This window comes from Boleophthalmus pectinirostris, unplaced genomic scaffold, assembly GCF_026225935.1.
Source record: "Boleophthalmus pectinirostris isolate CB_2022bp ecotype Guang Dong unplaced genomic scaffold, ASM2622593v1 HiC_scaffold_20, whole genome shotgun sequence".
NCBI classification, from domain to species: Eukaryota; Metazoa; Chordata; class Actinopteri; order Gobiiformes; family Gobiidae; genus Boleophthalmus; species Boleophthalmus pectinirostris.
Genome location: NW_026571153.1, coordinates 30,973,830 through 30,999,490, shown reverse-complemented (window position 1 = coordinate 30,999,490; position 25,661 = coordinate 30,973,830). Strand labels below are relative to the sequence as shown.

The 25,661-nt window shown below is 40.0% G+C and overlaps 1 protein-coding gene across 1 annotated transcript; it reads left to right on the top strand.

Moving 5' to 3' along the window:
- The first annotated feature begins 635 nt into the window (after positions 1-635).
- Positions 636-23,750, top strand: LOC110170298 (atrial natriuretic peptide receptor 1-like). Its single transcript, XM_020935944.2, has 24 exons — positions 636-695; positions 1,535-1,646; positions 4,295-4,427; positions 5,200-5,332; positions 5,365-5,367; positions 6,221-6,322; positions 7,357-7,459; positions 8,439-8,584; positions 8,848-8,920; positions 9,027-9,165; positions 9,776-9,862; positions 9,948-10,091; positions 10,418-10,539; positions 15,212-15,350; positions 15,433-15,481; positions 15,617-15,718; positions 15,819-15,938; positions 16,535-16,628; positions 17,399-17,486; positions 18,220-18,359; positions 18,481-18,633; positions 19,393-19,491; positions 22,133-22,224; positions 23,553-23,750. Exons 1-24 carry the CDS (start codon positions 636-638, stop codon positions 23,748-23,750), a joined length of 2,631 nt encoding a protein of 876 aa, XP_020791603.1.
- The last annotated feature ends 1,911 nt before the right edge of the window (positions 23,751-25,661 follow it).

The window sequence follows — 25,661 nt, the reverse complement described above, 5'->3', positions numbered from 1 at the left end:
AGTATTTACTGCGATATTTTGTGGAGGCTAAAAAAATTGTGAATATGGTACTTTCTCTTAAAATGTCTTGACAAAACTTAACTCAAAGAACTAAGACTTAAAAGTGCTTTGAACTGCTATTTCTTCATAGTTTGCACCAAAATTGAGCAAAGGATCATGGTAGTTCCCTCTGTTTTTTTCTATTGCTGCACCATAACTATGAATTTAAGCAAAGAAACTTGTGATTCAATATATTGTAATGGCCCACGATATTATTGAGAGACTCTGGACGATACAATAACATGATATTTTGGTTATTGTTACATCCCTATTCTTTAGTTTTCCACAATGCTGTATTATCTTTAAGATCATATCTCGTATATAATTGTGATATACAGTGGTCCCTTGTTTATCGCAGGGGTTACGTTCTAAAAATAACCCGCGATAGGTGAAATCTGCGAAGTAGTCAACTTTATATATTTTTTACAATTATTATATGTTTTAAGTCTGTAAAACCCCTCACCACACACTTTATACACTTTTCTCAAACAGGACAGTTACAATCCTTTTATATCCTTCTCAAAGCTTATTGCTGCTGTCGACCTTTTGTTATTTTCCTCCTTTATGTTACAAACTGAAGATTCATTTATTCCGTAATGGAGCCCTACAGCACAGAGTTCTGCATGACTCAATTTTTGGAGACCCACACCCATGCAGTACAACACCGCATCCACCCCTTAACCTGAGATATATCAGCATGCAAAATTGCACTTAAAAAAATCTGAAAAACGGCAAGACCGCGAAAGGTGAACCGCGATATAGCGAGGGAAGACGCATTTGTATTACTATATTTCTGTTTTTTACTTTACTTGTGCATATACAGTTATTAGGGATGTAACAATATCCAAATCTCTCGGTACAATATTATCACGATATTCATCTCACTGTACGATATTTACTGTGATATTTTGGAGGGGCTGATATAATTGTAGATGGGACACTTTTGATTTTAAAATACCTTGACAAGATTTTAGTGTGAATTATTACCGTCATAATCCCAAGAATTCAAGTCAAAAACATATTTCTTCATATTGTCTGCACTGAAATGAAACATGGGATTTGTAGTTCCCTATTTTTATAAGACGTTGCTTCGATAAAACCTGCATTTAAGCAAAGAAACTTGTGATTTGATATATTGTGACAGCCCACGATATTATTGACTTTTGACGATACCATATCGCGATATTTTGGATATTGTTACATCCTTAGCAGTTATATAATTATGACTTATTTGACACCAGTCTCGTTCTATTTTTGCTACTTATTTAGAATGTATAACACATGTTTTTTTGCTCTTTGTTATTGTTATATAATGTGAGGTGGAGCTACTGTGTCCAAATAATTTCCCTTGTGGATCAATAAAGTTTGTCAAAGTGTAAGTCGAAGAATCAAACACACAAAGAGCACAGATACAGAAACACAGCCTCTTCGGAGGCAATGGTGATTCATTATTATTTATTTTATTTCTGTCTGTCATGTGGTTGTGTATTTTCAGATTTTTTTCTCTAGTACCAGGGTCTGTTTCTGCTGGCACGACCTGGACAACAGCGAATACGACTGCTGGCCTCTCATCCAACCAAACGAGTCCAACATGATCCAGTGTGGAGGTCAGACGCATCCCATAATATGCACTGTGGGTTATAATAATGCCGTACTGTGGAATATTTCAATGCAAAATAGCCAAAGAAAAGTGACAAGTAAAGAAAAATGATTGTAAAGATCTACTGTATTTAAAGGGTTTATATGACGCTATTTTCTGATCCATGTTCTGATGTTGTTTCCTCATCAAAAATAGACCTGGAGTTGTGTTTTGTTTCATTCACACATTTAACTCACAAACCCTGCACATTCCACTTTGTGATGTCATGTGATAATACAGGAAGTGCACCACTGTGTTTTTAAACTCCCCACACCTTCACAAGAATCATTTAGATCAGGGGTGTTAGTTAGTTAGTTTATTTTCTTCAGTCAATTAACATCATATTTCAATGATTTAACACAAAAAAAATTATACATATCACTAAGGTTATTCTATCGTTCGAAGGGGTTTAGGCTGAAGTTTAACACTTGTTTTGCCAAACCCTGTTAACATATAGAACAGAAGACAAGACAGCAGAACTATTTACAGAAAACAACACAAAATTCATCCTTTGCAGGAGAGAAAACATACACAATACTGAACACAATCCAATACACGTCAATGTTCATACACACGCAGACACACACACACACACGCACACACACACACTGACCATGTACATGTTCATATTTATACCTGTTGGTTTATAAATACACTTAAATATATAAATATAATTGAGGGTTACACTTATTCTGTAAGTTCCATGGGCTAAAATATGATTCATTGTATTTCTCTCTCTTTCTCTACAATTCTGGTCATATATATATTTTTTAAGTACCATATGTGTACCATATTTTCCGAGCTATTACGTGCTCTGGATTATAAGGCGCACTGTCATTAAATGATCTATTTTCGAACTTTTTTCACAAATAAACCGCACCGGACTTTAAAGGAAACACAACAGTGTGATGGGTGAGTGGTTTTGTTTGTTTGTTCGTTCACGTTGACTCTGGGCTTTGTTCAGTTGTGGCGTGTAGGGAGGGTGCTGTCTGGGACCAACGGATTGTCGGCGTGTTCGCAGTGACTCAGTTGTTCAGTCGTGTCTAGAAGTGGCACATTGCACTCGCTTTTTCGGTTCGTTCCTCTGTTCTGTTCCTCGTCGGCGTGGAGTGATGAGTGTGTCTGTGGGTGTTTTTCGCCATGTGGTCACTGTCTGCTCCGTGTGTGTTTGTGTGTTCTGTGGGTGGTGTGGCTTTATAGTTTACTGAAGTCGTGCTGGGACACCCGACTGGATTCGTGTATAGGGCACTCTGGATTGTGGGGCATGCAGTCGTTTTTTTGATGGGGTTGAAGGATGTAGCGTGCGTCTCATGGCCCGGAAAATACGGTAAATTGTTTTAGAGCCTTTTAAAGTTTCAACTAGACTATTCCACAGATGAACACCTCTTATGGAGACACATCGACTTTTCAGGCTGCTCCTCATATGAGCTTTCTGAAAGATGCTCGATCCTCTCAGACTGTCCTCACTCTCTCTGGGTTTGAACATGTGTTGGATACACTGAGGGAGCAGATTATTATGTGCCTTAAACATGACAATTGCAGTATTTAGATCAACGAAATCATGAAATTTTATGCATTTAATTTAATAAAGAGAGCATTTGTTGGGGCATAGTAATCAGCATTATTTACAGTGTCAAACTCAAATTCACAGAGGCCAAAATTAAAAACTGGGACTAAGTCATGGGCCAAACTAAATATTTACTGAAAAATTTCAACAACATCTGCATGTTTTTTGTTCTTTCGATATAGGCAATGTTAAACCTTTTCTTATTAAAATAAATGTTTAATAATAGTTTTGTTTTGCTTAAACATTGAATCCAGAACAAGCAGAATATAAAATAATAACAAAATCTGGTAACACTTTAGTTTAGAGACCACATATTAATCGCTAACTAAGTGGTAATTGATTTGTTAATTAGCTGTTACTTAGTTATTAGTTGGTATTAATCAAACACTTATTAATGCTTATTAAGAGTTCAGTGTATGCACAAAAACATCTATTGTAATCTCCACTATTTTAATGAGAAGAAAATAGTTAATGGGTTAGTACTCGCAAAACACGGCCTTAGACAAAAATGCATTAAAAGTACTTTAGAAATACTAACAAAGATGTAATTAAGCACTTATTATGCATTGTACTATTAACGAGCTATTAATATGTGCTCCCTAATCCAAAGTTTTACCAAAAATTTTAAATAAATAATGTTTCTATAGTCTGTATCCGGTGGCCCGCTCTAATACATATTTGATTTGATCTTGTGGGCCAAATATAATTATATCGCGGACCAAATTTAGCCCCCGGGCCTGAGTTTGACATGTCTGATTTAGATCATTTCTGCCCTAGAATTGGAATCTCTACTGACCTTGAGGTAAAAAGTAATTGTTGAAAACTCCTGCTTCATGACATCACAAGGTGGAACAGAGCATTTTGAGCTTTGGAGATGTAGACAAACTAATACTAAAGAGTTACTCAAACATGTTTGAATGAAACAAATCACAACTCTAGGTCAGTTTTTGAGGAGGTTGCAACATTATAACATGTCTTAAAGCTCACAAGAGTCAATTGTATGTATTATTATGTAGTACTTTTACTGTGTGGCTCGTTGTGTTGCTCAGGTCTGGAGATGGCGTGGGTAGTGCGCCCCCCGGAGACTGTAAAGACTGGTGAAATCTTCAGTGTCACGTACTCTGTCACTGCACAGGACTCCTTCTATCAGTGGGCTGTAGACAATAAGATATTCAGCCAAAGGTACAATTACTACTACTATTATTACTACTACTACTATTATTACCTCTACTACCACCACTACTAGTATTATTTCTGCTACTCCTATTACTATTACAACAACAACTACTACTATTACTACTAGTATTACTGCTACTACTACTACTACTACTCCTACTATTATTACCACTATTCCAACTGCTACTACTACTATTATTACCTCTACTACCACTGCTACTAGTATTACTATTATTTCTGTTACTACTCTTACTATTACTACTACTACTACTACTACTATTACTATTTCTACTGCTACTACAGTTACTGCTACTACTACTATTATTACCGCTATTACTACTCCTACTACTATTATTGCTGCTACTACTTCTACTACTACTATTCCTACTACTACTACTACTAATATTACCACCACTACTACTATTATTACCGCTATTACTACTCCTACTACTACTACTGCTACTACTACTACTACTATTGCTACAACTATTGCCACTACTACTACTACTACTGCTACTAATACTACTATTACCTCTGTAGTAGTAGTAGTAGTAGTGCTATTACTTCTACTACTACTGCTACTACTACTAAATGTTTGCACATTATGCAGTTATTCCTAAATACATGTAGATTATTTGTATACCCGCTGGTTTCGTAGCAATTAAGTGTTTAAAATAACAAGATTTTATGTGATTTTTTTTTTCCTTCACCAAGAAAAAAAAAATATTAAAATGAAATGTAATTCATATTTCTGTCATTGTCATTGTTGTGTTCACAGTTCTATAGTGGACGCACAGTCGGCTCGGAGGTTCTGTGAACATGTGGACTGTCCCTCAAACTGGAAAGACGCCAATGGAGAAAACTGCTGCATCCACCACGCCAACATCCACTCCTGCCCAATGACATACATGGTACTCAGAGATGGTTTGGATAGAGAGGAGAGACAGTGAATATATGGGAAGGAGGATGAGGAGGTCAGATGGAGGAGCAGAGAGGAGGGGCTGAGGAGCAGAGGAGAGGGACAGATGGAGCAGAGGAGTAGAGGAGAAGGTCAGCTGGAGCAGAGGATGAAAAGGAGGTCAGATGGAGCAGAGAATAAAGAGGAGAAGGTCAGATGGAGAAGAAGAGAGTTTCAGATGGAGCAGAGGAGAAGGTCAGATAGAGCAGAGGAGCAGAGGACAAGGTCAGATGGAGCAGAGGATGAAGAGAAGGTCAGATGGAGCAGAGGATGAAGAGAAGGTCAGATGGAGCAGAGGATGAAGAGGGGAATGTCAGATGGAGCAGAGAAGAAGTTCAGATGGAACAGAGGAGCAGAGGAGAAGGTCAGATGGAGCAGAGGATGAAAAGGAGAAGGTCAGATGGAGCAGAGGATGAAGAGGAGAAGGTCAGATGGAGCAGAAGAGAGGTTCAGGTGGAGCAGAGGAGGAGAAGGTCAGATGGAACAGAGGAGCAGAGGAAAAGGTCAGATGGAGCAGAGGAGGAGAAGGTCAGATGGAGCAGAGGATAAAGAGGAGGTCAGATGGAGCAGAGGATGAAAGGAGAAGGTCAGATGATGCAGAGGATAAAGAGGAGGTCAGATGGAGCAGAGGAGAAGGTCACATGGAGCAGAGGATGAAAGGAGAAGGTCAGATGATGCAGAGGATAAAGAGGAGGTCAGATGGAGCAGAGGAGGAGAAGGTCAGATGGAGCAGAGGATAAAGAGGAGGTCAGATGGAGCAGAGGAGAAGGTCACATGGAGCAGAGGATGAAAGGAGAAGGTCAGATGATGCAGAGGATTCACAGTTCTTTTGTTTCTTCAGACTGAGAGCATTTGTGGACCCTGGATTCCTGATGATGGAAAGATCTTCACCCACACGATCTCCACTACAGGGAAAATGACCCAAACCAACTGGACCGCGAAGGTACAAACTGTTAAAGGCACACTACGGAACTTTTCTGGTAGAGGAATCGCCATAGAGATGTCACTGATTTTCCTCAAATATCCCACAGTATGGCAGTACACTAGATTACACTAGGTGGGTTTGCCACCTGATTGTTTCCATGGAAATGTCACTGCTTTGCTGAAATGTTTCACGGTATCACTTTAAATTTGTTGTTATTGTGAGTGGGGTAATGCCATACTGCGGGATATTTCAGGTAAATCAATAACATGTCCATGGCGGAGTCCTGCACCAGGTCAGGCATCCGCAAATAGTTGCTGAAACATTTTTTTTTTATGTTCTGGAGTTTTACGGGTGGGTATGCAGGCGGGTAGTGATTACACACGGGTCAGATGAATCAAACGAACGACCAACAGGAGAAAAATACTTGATGAGCGTCCAGGACGTCTGTTGCCATGGAAACAAGTGCCTTAGTCCTGGTTTAGACCTGGTTTAGTCCTGGTTTAGTCCTAGTTTAGTCCTGGTTATGTCCTGGTTTAGTCCCGGTTTAGTCCTGGTTAAGTCCTGGTTTAGACCTGGTTCAGTCTCGGTTTAGTCCTGGTTAAATCCTGGTTTAGACCTGCTTTAGTCCTGGTCCGGTCCTGGTGTAGTCCTGGTGTAGTCCTGGTCCAGTCCTGGTGTAGTCCTGACAATCAGCTCTACGGTTGCGGTGTGTATATATTTATAATCCACTAATGACACGGTGTAGGTTTAGTCCTGGTTTAGTCCTGGTTTAGTCCTGGAGTATTGGGCTGTCAGAGTAATGGGCCAGCTTCGATTTATCACGGCCATGGGCGGGTAACGGGTGGAATGTTCACGGGTCTGGGCGGGTGTGGATTTAACTTTGATATAATCACGGGTTAAAGGGTGGGTGCAGTGCTGTACTGAGCGGGTGCAGGCGGGTACATGTCTCCAAAAATGGACCCGTGAAGACTCTGGTCCATGGTGATCCCTTGACCAGAAAAGTGACATAATTTGTCTTTAACAGATCTTGTTTTCTTGATATTTGCTTGTAGGTGATTTTGTTCCACCCGGGCCTCACGTCTCTGATCGCGCACATCAGAGTGGGTCACATGCAGGTGGCGCTAGAGGCCAAGAGCACCGTCACGCCTGCTGTCAGTAAGTGAAGAAACAGACATTCAGCGTTCTGTTACATGCCATATTTCGAGGATTTTTTCAGATTCAAAAGATAAAATATTTAGTTTTAAAAAGATGATCACTATTGCAACGGTCTTAGATTCTCATCATTCTGAAATCCATGGACATAAGCAAGTTAGGGTCATGTCAACATCTGCTCGTAGGGTTGCGTTCATGTTCAAGAATCATAATTTGAGATGGAGGGCAGGAGCTTTTAGGTTCGAATCATGGCACCACTTTCTGAAGCTATTGTGAAAAACTTATTTCTTGTGTTTTGCTGCAGTGTGTTTTTAAACTCCATACACCTTCACTACAGAATCATTTGGATAATTTGAGCCCTGGATTTGAGAATCAGTACTGAACTAGAGATAAAAGAAGCTGTTAACTTGAAAACTACTGCTTCATGACATCATAAGGTGGAGATGTAGACAGACTATTAATAAAGGGTTACGTAAACATGTGTGAATGAAACAAAACACACCTCCAGGTCTGTTTTTGAGGAGGTACCAGCATTAGAACATGGCTTAAAGCTACGGTGACCAAACATTTGTTTTTCCCAGCACATGTCTGTTTTTCATGTCCTGTCCTGGCTGTTCTGTTTTTTTTTTAAGTGATGCAAATGTCCAGGTTTTCATGATCTTTCATTGTGGCCATTAAACTGAGCTGCTCTCATAGCTCTCTGTGCACTCAGAAGGAGCGAGCAGACACAAACAGTCGGTCAGTCTGCAACTTGCCAAAGTGCAAATGCGCATTTAACGATGACTTGTACAAGAAATTCCCCGCTTTCCGTCCCGGTCAGGACAAGTGGGAGTCCATGTGCACAGTGTGTAAAGCAGACACAGCTTTGCGAGGTGATAGTAGCTCAATGTCGAGGATTTTATGTAATAAAGGACGTTTAAAACAATAATAGGCTGAAATGTTAAGAGGTAATCGTGCATATTTTCCATGTTTGTGTTTTGAGTCTGCGGCGACGGCGTGTGTGAGGAGCCGGAGCTTTGTCGTACGTGTCCTGCAGACTGTGGAGAGTGCCCCATGAGCACAGGCACCAAAGTGGGCATCGCTCTGCCCCTGGGGATCCTCTGCACCTGCTGCGCCCTCCTCTGCTCCGTAAGAATCACACAGTTATCGGGGCTGCAGTCTTGGTTGAGCAAAATTTGGATTAGTCGAAGCATTTTACAGCAGAACAACAGCTTTGGTAACAGATTTGGTATTTTTTAGTATTCATAAAAAGTCAGATTAAACTCTAATAAATATCTAATAAAGCCTGTGACAGAGCAGAGTCTACAGTTAGCGTCACACCCCCAGTGAATGCTGATGAGGTTACATATACACAAAACACTGGTTATTGTTGACTCATTGATCTGTTCCAGTGGCTGTGGTATCAGAAACAGAAGCTGCTTTGGGACGAGAGCTGGATTATTGACTTCTCCAAAATCGAACAAGGTGCAAAAAGTTTTTAATTAATCAAAAGCTTCAACAACAAAACATATTTCAAAAGCCTAAATAAAGAATCCTATGTGTGATTTTGCATGTGTTTGCGTGTCCTCAGACCAGCGTGGCCGTGTGACCATGGGCAGTATCGCGAGTGCTCCTCTGGGGAACAGTGAGAGTAACAGCAGCTGTGTGACGGCTCTGAGCTGCTGCACAGGAGGAGCCAAAAAAAACACCTTCATCTGCACCGGAATCTAGTACGGAACATGAGATAAGACATGGTTGTTTTTTTTGTAAATGTGTTCTACTCATAGATTGTATAAAATTGGGCTAAGCCAGTGTGATGCCACCCAGAGCTTTCTCTACCACTCAAAGGAAGGTTTACCAGGCTCTATATTATGAATAGGATTTTTTGACAGAATATCGAAAAAAAACAATACAAAACAAAACTCCCTGAGATGGGCGGAGGAAGGGCGGCTCACTCAGAGTCTACATCATGTTTGGAGGGTGGAGCCTGTGCTTTCTCAGGACGGGCGGGGGGAGGAGCAATAGTCGGACTTTCATAGTTCCTGGTCTGTGACTCTCTCCAAGAAATCAGTAAGATTTCATAACTATTGTGTAATGGATGTTCCAAAACCCAAATTGTGTTTGTTTATGTGCAGAAGATACAATGTGAAAAGACTTTTTTACATGAGATGGGTCCTTTAAGCAAAGAGACTTGTAATTCGATATATTGTGAGGGTCCACGATATTATTGTGAGAACTTTGACCATACGATATCACGAGATTTTGGTTATTGTTACATCCCTGATATACAGTCTGTGGTTCTACTTCAAACGTGTCTTTATTTTTCTGTTTTTCCCTCAGTGACGGCCGAACTGTGGCCATAAAAAAAATCCACACAAAGACGTTCTCTTTGTCTAAAACCATCAGACAGGAAGTGAAACAAGTCCGGTAACAGTGCTCATGTTCAAATGTATTTCTCTATTGTATTATTTTATTATTTTACATTTGTGTGATGATACTGCTGTCCTTTCAGGGAGTTGGACCATCCAAACCTGTGTAAGTTTATCGGAGGCTGTGTGGAGACGCCTAACATTGCCATAGTGACTGAATACTGCCCCAAAGGAAGTCTGAATGATGTGCTGATCAACGACGAGATCCCGCTCAACTGGGGATTCAGGTCAGAGCTCACAGTATTACTGCCCCCTGCTGCCTCCCTGCTTTAAAGACGTGTTTCTATGGAGACTATGGGGCAGTGTTTCTCAAACTGTTATACGCCTGGGGAGGGTCTACAGGGGATAAGAGTGCACTGACCTCAGTTAAAAGTGTTTGCACCTCATTTCAGGCTCTTAAGATAATGACACTCAATGGAAGCATATTATGTTTGCAACCGTTTGAAACTTGAATACATCCTCAGCCAATTTGATCTGCACCCAGTGGTGGTGGATGCAACATACCGATGTGGAGTGTGAATCCTTATTATAATCATGGTGTATTCTTTGTCAGGTTTTCTTTTGCAATGGACATTGCCAGAGGGATGTCGTACCTGCATCAGCACCGCATCTGTCACGGACGCCTCAAGTCTCTCAACTGTGTCCTGGACGACCGCTGGGTCTGCAAGATCACAGGTAACTCCAGATATACAGCAGTTTAAATATGGACTAAAGATGGAGGTGATCTCAGGTACCACGAGTTACACCGCAGGCCAAATATGAACTAAACTGGTGCAATCAGATACAACTGTGGACTAAATATGGACTAAATACGGAAGTGAGCACAAGTACCATCAGCTATACAGCACTTTAAATACACATGTGGTACACCAGGTACACCACAGTTTAAATATGGATTAAAGGCCCATTTCATGTAAAATCTACTTTTCAGAGCTTTCTGCCTTCTAAGAGTGATGTGTGGGCCTTGTATATGTCGCTGAAGTGGTTTTTAGATTTTATAAATTTTTTTTTTTACAAATTGCAGCGTATTTCTGCCACCCTCCCACGTGACATCAAATTAAAGCAACTACAACGATGATGCGGTAGCTACACTTATGATGCGTTTGACGTAGCAGAAAACACTTCGCACCCGCCAGGAATGATGACTCAGTCAGAGCACAGAAAAGGGAGTGCCGGAAGGCTGAGCGGAAATGGCGCAAGTCAAACCTCCAGGTTCATTATGAGATTTACAGAGGAACAATGCATATGTACAACTACACTTTGAGTAAAACAAGAGAGAAGTATTTTTCGGACATTATTGGTAATTGCAGTAACAACTCTCGTGTCCTGTTTGCAACAGTGAACAGATTAACAAACCCTCCAGCTCCACTGCCACTAGAACTAATTTCCACATCTAAATGTAATGAGTTTGCAGTTTTCTTTAATGACAAAGTTCAGGGCATCAAAAATGCCATCAATTCCACAACACAAATAACAAGCATGCAGCCACAGAGACACTTAGAGCTGAATCACTTTGCACCTGTAACTGACAAAACTGTTTTAGAGATCGTTACCAGTCTGAGTTCATCTACTTGCTGCCTGGACATGTTACCCACTAGATTTCTAAAGTCTGTCCTCAACAGTTTACTTTCACCACTCACTCACATAGTTAACATGTCACTTCAATCTGGAACATTCCCAAATGCGTTGAAAACTGCGGTCATTAAGCCTCTCCTAAAGAAGAGCAGTCTTGATGCCACAGTACTGAACAATTTCCGACCCATCTCAAATCTGCCGTTTTTTGGCAAAGTCCTTGAAAAAGCTGTTTACCAACAGCTTACGAACTTTCTCCAAATGAACAACTCCTTTGATGTTTTCCAGTCAGGTTTTAGAGCCCACCACAGCACTGAGACTGCTCTTATCAAGGTGACAAATGACATCCGCCTGAACACTGATGCAGGCAAAGTCTCAGTCTTGATCCTGTTAGATCTGAGTGCTGCTTTTGACACTGTCGATCATGGGATCCTCTTACAGAGACTAGAGGACTGGGTGGGCATCTCTGGTACTGTACTAAACTGGTTCAAGTCCTATCTAGAAGACAGGAAGTATTTTGTTGAAATTGGAAACTGTGTCTCAGATGACATGGCCCTGACCTGTGGGGTGCCTCAGGGGTCAATCCTGGGCCCCCTGTTGTTCAATCTCTACATGCTGCCATTAGGCCAGTTAATAAGCAGCAATAACGTGTCGTACCACAATTATGCAGATGACACTCAGATCTACGTCTCTCTGGCAGCAGGAGACTATGGACCAGTGGAGTCACTTGGTCACTGCATCCAACAGATCAGTGTGTGGATGCAAAACAACTTTCTCCAGCTAAACTCTGACAAGACTGAAGTCATAGTGTTTGGTCCACAGAAACAAAGGGACAGTGTCAGCAGTCACCTCCAGTCTCTCGCTCTAAAACCTTCAAATCAGGCAAGAAATCTAGGGGTAATAATGGACTCAGACTTGAACTTTAACAGTCACATAAAATCAATAACATCTGCAGCCTTTTACCATCTAAAAAACATAGCAAAAATCAAAGGTTTACTGTCTAAAGCAGACTTGGAGAAACTTATCCATGCATTTGTCTCCAGTAGGTTAGACTACTGTAATGTTCTGCTCACTGGTCTCTCCAAACGAGCTGTGAGACAGCTGCAGAACATCCAGAATGCTGCAGCTCGGGTCCTTACTCGAACTAGGAAGTACGAGCACATAAGTCCTGTGCTCAGGTCTCTGCACTGGCTTCCTGTGCCTCAGAGAATAGACTTTAAAGCAGCTCTGCTTGTGTACAAGTCTCTCCATGGCCGAGCACCAAAGTACATCTGTGACATGTTAGTGTCATATGAACCATCTCGCACTCTGAGGAGCTCAGGGACCGGCCTCCTGCTGGTGCCCAGAGTCAGAACTAAACAAGGGGAGTCAGCGTTTCAGGTTCATGCAGCTAAAACCTGGAACAGTCTTCCTGAACATGTGAGACAGGCCTCTTCTGTGACGCTGTTTAAATCCAGACTCAAAACATTTCTGTTTAACTGTGCAAATAACTGAAAGGTTTTCATTCCGCACTCTTCTCTCCAATTTATGTCTCTCTTTTTTAATTTTAATCTTCATGATTATTTATGTTTTGATTTGTTTTTATTATGATTTTAATGTATTTCTTATTCTGTAAAGCACTTTGAATTACTTTGTGTACGAATTGTGCTATACAAATAAACTTGCCTTGCCTTGCCTTGCCCGCCCCCGTCCACCGCGGCCGCCCCGCCTCCACCCACTCACACACCGTCCTGCGTCTGCACTGTACAGGTCTGCTGTTCTGTGTTTATCTTTATTTTTCGCTTCACACACGCTTTTTGTAACCATGTCCTCATGGAAAAAGTGTGTATTTGGCTGCAATGGTAAGTCGAAATTATTTGTCAAGCCGACAGAAGAAGCAAGGCATGCTAAGTGGCTGGAGGTTATTTTTGGGAACACAGACAAAAAGGTCCCCAAGAATATTTTTGTTTACGAGTGACACTTCACTGAAGACTGCTTCAAGAACTACGGGTATTTTAAAACTGGACTTACAACAAAGCAAAAGCGACACTTCGAAAAAGGATGCTGTTCCCACGATACCAGGGTCCAGTGATGGTGATCCTAGATCTGTAAGTTTACCGCTAGTAAACCACTGTAGAGAACTAAAAGAAAACTGCAGCATTTATTTTTGAAGATTATCTGACATATAATTTCAGTCTGCATGTCATCTCCGTTGTTCTACCTGTTTTAGTTTGACAAACGTTACGTAGTCCTATGATATTACATTGATACTAACTACAGACTTAGGGCATCATTTTATTCTAGTGAGTTGTCTTCAATGCTTCTGCACGAGAACAAAATGGTGATTACACCTCAGTCATTACGGCCACTGATGTTTAGCGGTCGCCTGTACAGATTATGATCTAACATTATTAATGAATTCAAGTTTACAAAATTATGCCTTCTGTCTCCCCCTCCCTCCCTGAGATGGGTGGAGGAAGGGCGGCTCACTCTTCGCCTACGTCACGTTTGGAGGGCGAAGCCTGTGCTTTCTCAGGACGGGCGGGGGGAGGAGCAATAGTCGGACTTGCAAAGTTCCTGGTTTGTGACGCCTCCAAGAAATCAGGAAGATTTCAGAACTATTGTTCAACGCATGTTCCAAAACCCAAATTGTGCTTGTATATGTGTAAAAGATACAATGTGAAAAGAGTTATTTTGCATGAGATGGGCCCTTTAAACTAAACCACCAGTTACACAGCTGTTTAAATATGGACCAAGCAACCCTTGGTCTTTATTAGACAAAAAGTCCACTGGCCGAAACGTTGACCCTCTCACCAGACACAGTTCTTGTGCCCCCTTCATGGCCATGTGGTTCCTGGGTTGGGGACATAGTCCGTATATATGAGTGAACATAGCTAATTCGCTATCCGCTGCCTGCCAAATAGGAAGTTCTCCAGGAGGCTTTTCCGGCTCCTTCTGACTCTGACTTTAATTGACTTTACATTAGGATCTTGTCTCCCCTCTTTCTGTAACTGCTGCTGTGAGCCTCGTCACTTTGGTCTTAAAATGTTTGTATTAACCCATGACACATGATCCTGAATTTTTTTTTTGTTGCTATTTTGTCCATCAAAAAAATACTAGATTCGCTCCTGTAAGCATGAGCATCGCAAGCCTCATTTGAGCGGCGCTGAATGCTATGAATGACGTCACACTCACTTGGTCCACTTCTTTTATACAGTCTGTGGTTGGGGACCACTGATTAAAGTACACTACTGGTCAAAAGTTTTAGAACACCACACTTTTTCCATTTTTTACTAGTTTTTGATTGATGAAAGTGTTCACCTTTGGCAGATAGAACAGCTGAACACACTCGTGGCTTGTTCTTTTTACAATAGAAATCAAATATTGTTCAGAAAGTTCTTTCCAAGCCTGTTGCAGAAGTTTCCATAAATGTGTAGGTTGCTTCACTCTTCTGTCCAGTTCATCCCGAACCAGCTCGATGGGGTTTAAGTCTGGACACTTTGATGGACACTCCATGTTTTCAAGCTTTACCATCTTGTTCTTTTTTCCTGAGGTAGTTTTGACAGAGCTTGGACTTGTGTTTTGTTCTTTTATCTTTTTTTTTTTTTTTTTTTTAAACCTGTCTGTTCAGTTTTTACCTTTCTACCATTTCAAGCTTCATTGGACTTGCACGAATTGAATTGCAATAAATAACTGGAAAAATGATGGTGTTCTAAAACCTTTGACCAGTAATGTATATATATTGATAAATAGCAAACAGAAATCTAATTTGTAGTTTTTCCTGTTGTTTGTGTAGATTTTGGCCTGACCACATTTCGACGTGATGACGGAGCAGAGCCAGTGACCTTTTACCAGCAGAGACTGATGGAGGTGTATCTGCCCCCAGAGTTTCAGAACTCAAGCCTGGAGCCCACTCAGCCTGGAGATGTGTTCTGGTACGAACAAAAAAAACTCACAACAGAGATGGACTTTTATTTATGTTATCGTGTTTCAGATCATAACTGTGGTGTTTTACAGTTACTCCATCATTTTGTTGGAGATTGCAACTCGCAGTGATCCAGTGCCTGTAAGTCTTGGTAAAAATAAAAATCTAAGATAAGATAAATATATGAATTAATTATATATATAAACACATTAAGACAGAAAATTAAAACTGCATTCTTTTGTCAGCTTTTGCACATCTGTATAACTCTAATTTCAGGCAGAGGAGTCAAACCTGGAGACCTCGTGGTGTCTCCCGTTACCTGAACTGATCCGGAGCAAAACAGACAACTCCTGCCCCTGTCCCACCGACTATGTGGAGGTGACCAAGAATCAGCAAAATGCATTCTTTCTCATTTATTTCAGTACACATATTTTTATGTTTGCTTATCGCGTATTCTGTCCCTGCGCTGTTGCCGTAGCTGATCCGCAGGTGCCGTTCGAATAACCCCGCCCAGAGACCCACGTTTGAACAGATCAAGAAGTTTGTCCATCGGATAAACCCAGTCAAAGGCAGCCCTGTCGACATGATGATGAACCTGGTGAGGAGATTCTGTTTAAGAATGTATTTACTAAAAGTGCACTGTGTATCATTTTAATTTTTAAAATTTTTGGTTATTGTTTTTTTCAAAGGCGTTGCGGGGTTAACCTGCTTACAAATATCCATAACGTGGTAGTTTTAAGTTCAAAAACCACATTTAAAATGCAAGATTTGGCAAAATATTTTAATAACTTGGTGGCTAATAAAGTATTAGAAACAGATTTTAAATAGTATTATAGGTCTTGTGGTCATTAGTTACCACAGCGCTGAGTAGCCCTGAGCTTTCAAACTTTTTTTTTTTTTTTTTTTTGGAAAGTCAATGAGAAAAATGAATGAGAAATTAGAAATCAGATTTGTGCAATGCTATGTTGTGGAACATTACAGACAAAGCAATAATATCTCCGTGGAGACAAGCAGGTGAAAAAAGGCCTTCCTGGTGAAGAATTCTCTTGCTGCTTGTCCCTATGTAGATGTTCTTGTTTTGCTCAGAATGTTCCGCAGTATGTCACTAAATTTATTTATCTCCATGGAGACAGATGTTACTAGTCAGGTAGCCTACATTGTTCTAATTTGTTATAAGTGGGTTTTGTGTTGTAGATGGAGAAGTACAGTAAACACCTGGAGGTTTTGGTGGCAGAAAGAACCCAGGATCTGATGCATGAGAAGCAGAAGACTGACCGCCTGCTCTACAGTGAGAAGACACTTTATAATAATTGAACAAATAACATAAACATGGAAAACAATAATGTATAGTTTCAGGCAAATGATCCTGATTTGAAGGGTGATTTTAAAGAGATCACCATGTTACATTTTATACCTTTTGAAAATGCTGTATTTACCAGAAGAGAGATAGTCCCTTCAGTGTGTCCTGGGTCTTCCCCGAGGCCTCCTCCTGGTGGGACGTGCCCAGAACACCTCCCAAGAAAGGTGTCCTGGAGGCTTCCGGAACACATGCCCGAGCCACCTCTGCTGCTCCTCTCTATTCCAAGCTCCTCCCGTGTGGCTGAGGTCCTCATCCTATCTCTAAGGGAGCGACCAGCCACCCTGCGGAGGAAACTCATTTAGGCTGCTTGTATCCACAGTCTTGTCCTTTTGGTCATTACCCAAAGCTCATGACCATATGTGAGGGTGGGAACATAGATTGAGCATCAAATCGAGAGCTTTGTCTTTCAGTCCAGCTCCCTCTTCACCACAACGGTCCAATACAGTGACCGCCTCACTGCAGATGCTGCACCGATCCGCCTGTCAATCTCACACTCTGTCCTCCCCTCACTCGTGAACAAGACCCTGAGATACTTTAACTCGTCCAGCTGAGGCAGACAGTGGTAAAACAAAACTCAGGTTAAAGTCTAACAAAGTCGCAGACAAAGCAGAGGCTACAGTTAGTGTCACAACCCCAGGTAATATTGATGAAATCACTGTGAAGTATCAATAAACTGTATTCTTTGTGTTTATCTGAAGGCATGCTCCCGAGACAAGTGGCCGATGATCTGCGTCAAGGCATCACCACCCAGGCTCAGAGTTACGCCAGCGCCACTGTTTTCTTCAGGTCAGAAATCTGCTTTTATATATTTTAAGGAGGTGAAATTAATGTGAAAATAAAGCAATACTCTGATCTTTTCAATTTCTTGTATTGCAGTACAGAGGTGGTAGAGCAGCCAAAAGTTTTACTCAAGTGAGAGTAACTTTACTTAAAAATAATATTTCCAAAGTGGAAGTATAAAGTAGTGGTCCAAGAAATTACTCAAGTTAAGGTAAAAACTTAAGGATATCTGGTATTTTCAAGCAATCAACACAAAAATTTGACAAATTAAGTTATATCTGAAGGAGTGGTGCAAGAAGCTCAAATCATTTCATATTGTTACATAAAGCTTTTGTCACAGCACGAAGATGAAGCACAACTTTTACTTCAGTACAAATATTACTGGGATATACTCAGGTACCAATACTGCAAATACTGCTGCAAATACTACTACTACTACACAAACCCAACATGCAACTGCAGATCTGAGCTGGGATACACTTAAGTACCAATACTGCAAATACTAATGTAAATACTGCAAATACTACTACTACTACACAAACCCAACATGCAGCTGCAGAACCGAGCTGGGATACACTCAAGTGTCACAGTACGAAGAGGAAGCACAACTTTTACTTCAGTACAAATATTACTCAAACAGGAGTAAAAGAAAAACACGGTTAAAAAGTACCATTTTTTAAAAGGTTACTCACATGAAAGTACCAGAGTAAAAGTACCAGTCCCCCTCTCTGTGTTGCAGTGACATAGTGGGCTTCACTCAGCTCTCCAGCAGCAGTACTCCGTATCAGGTGGTGGATCTGCTGAACAAACTCTACACCACCTTCGACGACATCATCGACAACTACGACGTCTACAAAGTGGAGACCATCGGAGACGCATGTGAGAGAACTGCTCATTTAGACAGACCATGTAGAAAACACATTTACTCTTGGGTACTAACAAAAAAACCTTGAATCTACAACTTTTGATTTGTCATGTGTGTTTTATGTTCCTCTTTCAGACATGGTGGTGTCTGGAGTGCCCAAAGAGAACGGGATCCTTCACGCCTCAGAGATCTCCAGCATGGCCCTGGACCTGGTGTCAGTGTGTAAGAGCTTCAAGATCCCCCACAAACCCAACATGCAACTGCAGATCCGAGCTGGGATACACTCAGGTACCAGTACTGCAAATACTACTACAAATACTACTATTACTACTACATAAACCCAACATGCAACTGCAGATCCGAGCTGGGATACACTCAGGTACCAATACTGCAAATACTACTACAAATACTACTATTACTACTACACAAACCCAACATGCAACTGCAGATCCGAGCTGGGATACACTCAGGTACCAATACTGCACATACTACTACAAATACTACTATTACTAGTACACAAACCCAACATGCAAGTGCAGATCAGAGCTGGGATACACTCAGGTACTAATACTGACAATACTACTGCAAATACTACTATTACTACTACACAAACCCAACATGCAAGTGCAGATCAGAGCTGGGATACACTCAGGTACTAATACTGACAATACTACTGCAAATACTACTGCAAATTACTACTTCACAAACCCAACATGCAACTGCAGATCCAAGCTGGGACACACTCAGGTACTAATACTGCAAATACTACTACAAATACTGAAAATACTACTACTACAACTATTACACAAACCCAACATGCAAGTGCAGATCAGAGCTGGGATACACTCAGGTACCAATACTGCACATACTACTACAAATACTACTATTACTACTACATAAAACCAACATGCAACTGCAAATCCGAGCTGGGATACACTCAGGTATCAATACTGCAAATACTACTATTACTGCAGACACCACTACACTCAAGGCTCTTCTAAAAGTGAAAAGTTTGAAGTTAAACCTGTAGACTCCTCTCCTCCTCAGGTCCAGTCGTGGCCGGGATCGTCGGGACCAAAATGCCTCGGTACTGTTTGTTTGGAGACACAGTGAACACAGCGTCTCGGATGGAGTCCACCAGTGTGGGTGAGAAGTACATTTAATCTGTGGTAATTTATAACAGCATCCTACAGCCACTCTCCACATAACACCATATTCAAAAAAGTCTAAATCTTTATGTTCATTATTGTCGATCATTTACAGGTGCTATATTATATTGACTCTTGTGAGTTTTTAGCAGTGTTGGGAGTAACGTGTTATAAAAGTAACTAATTACTGTAATCCATTGGTTTTTGCTGTAACGCAGTAATGTAAGGCATTACAGGGAAAAAAGTGGTAATATTTTACTCGGTACAAATGTGAGTAATGCGTGTTATAATGCTTTTTTAACCTGGATTGAAGTGGTGGGTTTATTAGTTTTCATTGGCATTTCAATTTGCAAAAATCACCGCGATATCAGCAGCAGTGAAACGCTGGAGATGCACCCACGTAGACCGTGATCGAGGGTGAAAGGACCAGCACAGAACTCCACGCTCCACGGAGCTAAACGCAGCTGACGCCCGATCACGCTCAGGGGTTCTCTCAGGGGCGGTCCTAGATTCCAAGTTCTGGTCCAAGATTAGTCCTGGTTTGGTCCTGGTTTAGTCTTGGTTTAGACCTGGTTTAGTTCTGGTTTAGACCTGGTTTAGTCCTGGTTCAGTCCATATACGGTGCAAAAGTTCAGCATCTTCACAGTTATTTTGGTGAGAGTAACTTAAAAGTGCTGTAATAGTAATGTAATGTTTTACATTTTAAATACAGTAATATTGTCATGTAAGTACTTTGAAATGATAGTAACAAGTTATAAATAACACATTACAGTTTTAAAGTAACTTGCCCAACAGTTTTTAGTCACGTTTATAGCCACATAATGCTGTTACCTCTTCAAAAACATACCCGGAGTTAGGTTTTGTTCCAATGACACATGTTGAGTAATCCTTTATTATAAGTCTGTCTACAGCTCAAAATGCTCTACTCCACCCTGTGATGTCATGAAGCGGTAGTTTTCCAATTAACAACTCCTTTTATCGTTAGTTCAGTAGAGATTGGCAACTCCAGGACTGACATCATCCAAATGATTCTAGTGAAAGTGTATGGAGTTTAAAAACATACTGAAGCACTTACTGTATTACCACATGACATCACAGTTCATAAGGTGGAACAGAGAGGGTGTTTTTGCAGTCGGCAGGATCCTCGGCTTCTGAACCATTTCGGACAGATCCACGTCATCAGAGCCAATTACCCCAAAGTCCTCTCGCCCTCCGTGCTCCACTCCTCCGTTTGACTCTTTTACCCTCGATGCACGGGTGGATCCTTAGTCGTCACTGTGCGCTTGAAATTGCCCACAGTGTGGCTCAACTTTAAGCAGTAAAATCCCGTTTAATAAAATAAAACTCATTCTACAATAAAAAAGAAGTACATATTTTGCTATTTTAACTGCATTGCTGCAGATCACACTATTATCAGATCAGTGAATCCAAATCAGGACAAATGTGGCAAAGTCTCGTACAGAAGGGGATTGGGAATACAATTAGCCGATCATCCGGAAATGTTTCAGCCTGTGTATTTATTTCAGCTAATGATCATCCTCAACAACTCAATAACAGATGATTCACTCAGCCTTTATTATTCAGGTGGTTTAATGCATGTTACACATAATGCCTGTGATCACATGTAGAAGCACTGATTAAAACTCTGAGGTTTATCGTGTTTGATTTGGTCAAATGACATGGAGCAGTCTCAGGGTTTTCTGTTTGAAAAGTGAACTCAACCCAAATATTCATTCATTTATTTATTAGTTTGAGCCAGATACAATAAAATTCTGTAAAAAAACAGTAACAAAACTAGTGATATGTACATGAACATATTATTATATTTAAAAAGCTTATAGAGTCCTACCCCAACTGTTTTACATAATCATGTGGTTCACACTTTTCTTTTTATATATATATCACCTTTGGAGTGCTTATCTGTCATTATGCAGAAATATACACACATATACAAAAACATATCCATACATACATACATACATACATAAACGCATCATAGATATCCAGTACATATACTCAATATAAATGTTTATACATTTACTAACTAATAATAATGTTAACGTAGGCACAAAGTTTATCGTACAAAATAAACAGTAATGAGAATGAAAAATTGAAAGGATTGAAAGGAATTAAAGGATTTTTTGTTTTCGTTTATGGTCGTACAAACTAATAATAGTAATAAAGAAGGCACAAAATTGTATCGTTTATGACTGTACCAAAATAAACAGTAATGAGAATTTTTTAAAGTAAGGATTTTCATTGTTTCTAGTCGGACAAACTAATATTAATGATAAAGAGGGCACGAAATGTACTGTTTATGATCATACCAAGATAAAAAGTAAAAACATTAAAGAAAAGCATGTGTTTAGTTAATAGTCAAGGTTTGGACAATGGATCTAGTCTTCTGGGTATTTCTGTAAGATTTGATTTTTATATATTGTTTTTTGAAGTGCACCAAGTTCGTACAAACTCTTATGCAGAGTTTGTGTGTTAAAGTATGAGTGAAACACAACACAACTCCAGGCCTGTTTGTGATGAGGAAACATTAGAACATAGATCAGTAAATAGCGTCATGTGGGCCCTTTAAAATATAAGCCTTACATAAAGATTTTAGTCTGACCCCATCTGTGTTTTTGCAGCGTTGAAGATCCAGTGCAGCTCGAGTGCGTTCTTTCTGTTGGAGGAGATTGGAGGATACGTGCTGGAGTGCAGAGGGACTCTACAGGTCAAGGTCTGTCCCAGCCACTGTCAAAGCTCTATACTATATCAGTCTAAATAGTACATGTTTATGTTTGGAACTCTTATTCAAAGCTACACTAAGGAGCTGTTCTGGCAGTGGGAGTGGCAGGAGTGAGTCTGGTATCAGCTTGTCTATTTTTGGGTTTCAGATGAAAACATATGATTCTATAGGCCAATAATACTTAATCCAGATGTGGACAGTTAAGGGTCAGTCTGTATGAAATCAGCCATTTCCAAGGATTCTCCCCTGTGAGCCATCTCAGATTTGGCTGAAAAAACTTCTAAAATTTTCTAAAATCACCAAATGAAAAAATTTTTGCTCAGTCTCAGTCTCAGTCGTAATTTGTAAGCATGTTTGAGAGACCATAACTTTGTAGAAAATAGAGCTAGGAAGCTGAAAATTTGTAGTATTGTAGTATTTGTAGTATTGATTATTGATCATAGATTCTGAATCTGTTGTCATATTGTGTATCTTTATTAAGGGGGGCGCTTGTGGGCCCCCAAAATCTCACATTTGGTTGCCGCTCATTAATTAATTAATTTATTTTTTGAGGTCCAAGATATATTTACTCCAATCAGATATTTAGAATCTACAATAATGCAGATTTTCAGCTTCCTAGCTCTATTTTTATGAAGTTATGGTCTCTCAAACATGTTTATAAATTAAGGCTTCAGAAAAAGTGAACATGGCCCCAAAATTTCAAAGAGCCATAACTCAGGAACAACTCAAGGTATTGAGCTAAAATTTGAGATTCTTTCATTTGGTGATTTTAGACATTTTTAGAATTTTTTTCAGCCAAATCTGAGATGGCTCATAGGGGAGGGTGGCTGATTTCATATGGACTGACCCGTAAAAGAAACAGAGTGCAGATTTGTGTAATGCAGTCAGTTCTTGGGTCTAGTCACTAATAGAAATCATCAGGTTCAACATTTCGATGTTCATTTACCTTTTGGATTTTTCATGACAAAATACTATGTTATTGATTGGAAAATCTGTTCACTGGTAAATCTCCCCAAGTTCAGATAGGGGTGATTGACAGATGTATTAGCCGATCAGGGAGACACATGGTCCGTCCATATCAAAACAAATATGGCTGCTCACGAGGAATAAAGAAAGAAAAAAAAAATCACACTGGACTGAAAAACATCAATGAAAATCAATGAGCGAAGCATTAAACTCAATCTGTCAATCTAAACTGTCAATCTGAGGTGAGAGAATTTGTAAACTGCCTCTAAATAATGCGTGACCAATGAGCTCCTTCGTTTTATCATCATCACTTAAATAAACAAATCTTATTGGGTGATCTTCTCCGTCCTCAGGGTAAAGGAGACATGGTGACGTACTGGCTCGAGGGGAAGAAGGCAAATTTGGTCAAAAAGGAAGTAAACACCGAATCCAAAACATCCAAGCTGGTCACCATGGATTCTGGAGTGGTTACCACGGATACGGATGCTGAGACAGAGATGTACCGTTCGTTACCGGGAACGCTCAACCATGACCTTCTCACCATGGAATAAAACTATGACTACTACTACTACAGCTACTACTACTACTACAGCTACTACTACTACTACTACAGCTACTACTACTACTACAGCTACTACTACTACTGCTGCTACTACTACTACTACAGCTACTACTACTACTACTACTACTACTACTACTACTACAGCTACTACTACTACTACAGCTACTACTACTACTGCTGCTACTACTACTACTACAGCTACTACTACTACTACAGCTACTACTACTACTACAGCTACTACTACTACTGCTGCTACTACTACTACTACAGCTACTACTACTACTACAGCTACTACTACGACTACTACTGCTGCTACTACTACTACTACAGCTACTACTACTACTATAGCTACTACTACGACTACTACTGCTGCTACTACTACTACTACAGCTACTACTACTACTACAGCTACTACTACTACTACTACTGCTGCTACGACTACTACTGCTGCTACTACTACTACTACAGCTACTACTACTACTACAGCTACTACTACGACTACTACTGCTGCTACTACTACTACTACAGCTACTACTACTACAACTACTACTGCTACTTCTACTACAGCTACAACTAGTACAGCTACTATTGCAACTGCTGCTTCTACTACTACTACTACAGCTACTGCTACTACTCCTACTACTACTACTACTACTACTACTACTACTACTACTACTACAACTACTACTACTATTGCTGATGCTACTACTGCTACTACTACTACTACTACTACTCCTACTACTACTACTCCTACTCCTACTACAACCACTACAACAACTACTACTATTGTTGCTGCTGCTACTGCTACTACTACTACTACTACTACTACTACAGCTACAACTACTACTGCTACTACTATTGCTGATGCTACTACTACTACTACTACTACTACTACTACTACAGCTACAACTACTGCTACTACTACTATGACTACTGCTACTACTACCACCACCACCACAAGCAGATTTAAATTTATTGTTAAAACTACCGTGAAATTTTGTATTTTCATAATATAAGATGACAGTGTTTTTAAATTTAATTGAAAAAAACGATGTGAAATTTGGTCAATTAAAAAACAAATGTTTATATTATACATTTAAATTTTTTCTAAATTAAAAATATTATGAGAGACAATTCTTCTAGAGATTAATCATAAAATATTACAGAACTTTTTCTGTTCAAGTCATATTGAAAGTTAAACAAAATAACTGAACATAAAATATTACATTAAAAATAGTAAATGTAGTTTTAGTTTTAACTGTCTCAAATGAAGTACATCTAATTTGTTACTACACACAATCTAGGCTATTTTTTGCAACCACTCTTGTAAATAATATTATAACTTTAGGTGGAAACATGAGTTGAAAAATTCTAAAATTGTATGTATATTTTTGTAGAAATTTGACCTTTAAATGCTGTAAAATATTCTGAAGTTGCACTGTGTAACTTCTTGATTTGGGGTCCATCACCTGCTTGTTTCTACGGATATGTCATTGCTCTGCCTGGAATGTTCCACAGTATGACATTAACCGGCTCTATCTTAGATTTTTGTAATTACAGGTAGTTTTAGAGCTCAAAAATACCTTGAAAAACAGACATTCTGACCTGGTTTAATGCCATAACTGTGAACCATTTCAGACATCTCTGTAAAAAAAACAAAGCGTTTGACAGACCCTCCACCAGAAAAGTTACACAATGCCCCTTTAATCCTTCAGTGTCCTTCAGTCTGTCCCTCGTCTCTGCTCCTTTAATTATTCACAGACTCTCCAGATCCAGGACTCAGCTGCAGATTCACACTTAAAGTCGTTCACTTCACTGCACAGCTCGTCTACATCATGAGTCCAGTCTGGGGTCATTTAAACACTATGGATTTAGTGAAAATCAGAGGTCCAGGGCTAAT

Excerpts from the sequence above, each read along its gene's own strand:
- LOC110170298 (XM_020935944.2), top strand. The coding sequence starts at position 636 with ATGGAGCCCTACAGCACAGAGTTCTGCATGACTCAATTTTTGGAGACC. Across the intron at positions 8,921-9,026 it reads CTTCTCCAAAATCGAACAAG|ACCAGCGTGGCCGTGTGACC; the intron begins GTGCAAAAAGTT and ends GCGTGTCCTCAG. Across the intron at positions 15,719-15,818 it reads GTCCCACCGACTATGTGGAG|CTGATCCGCAGGTGCCGTTC; the intron begins GTGACCAAGAAT and ends CTGTTGCCGTAG.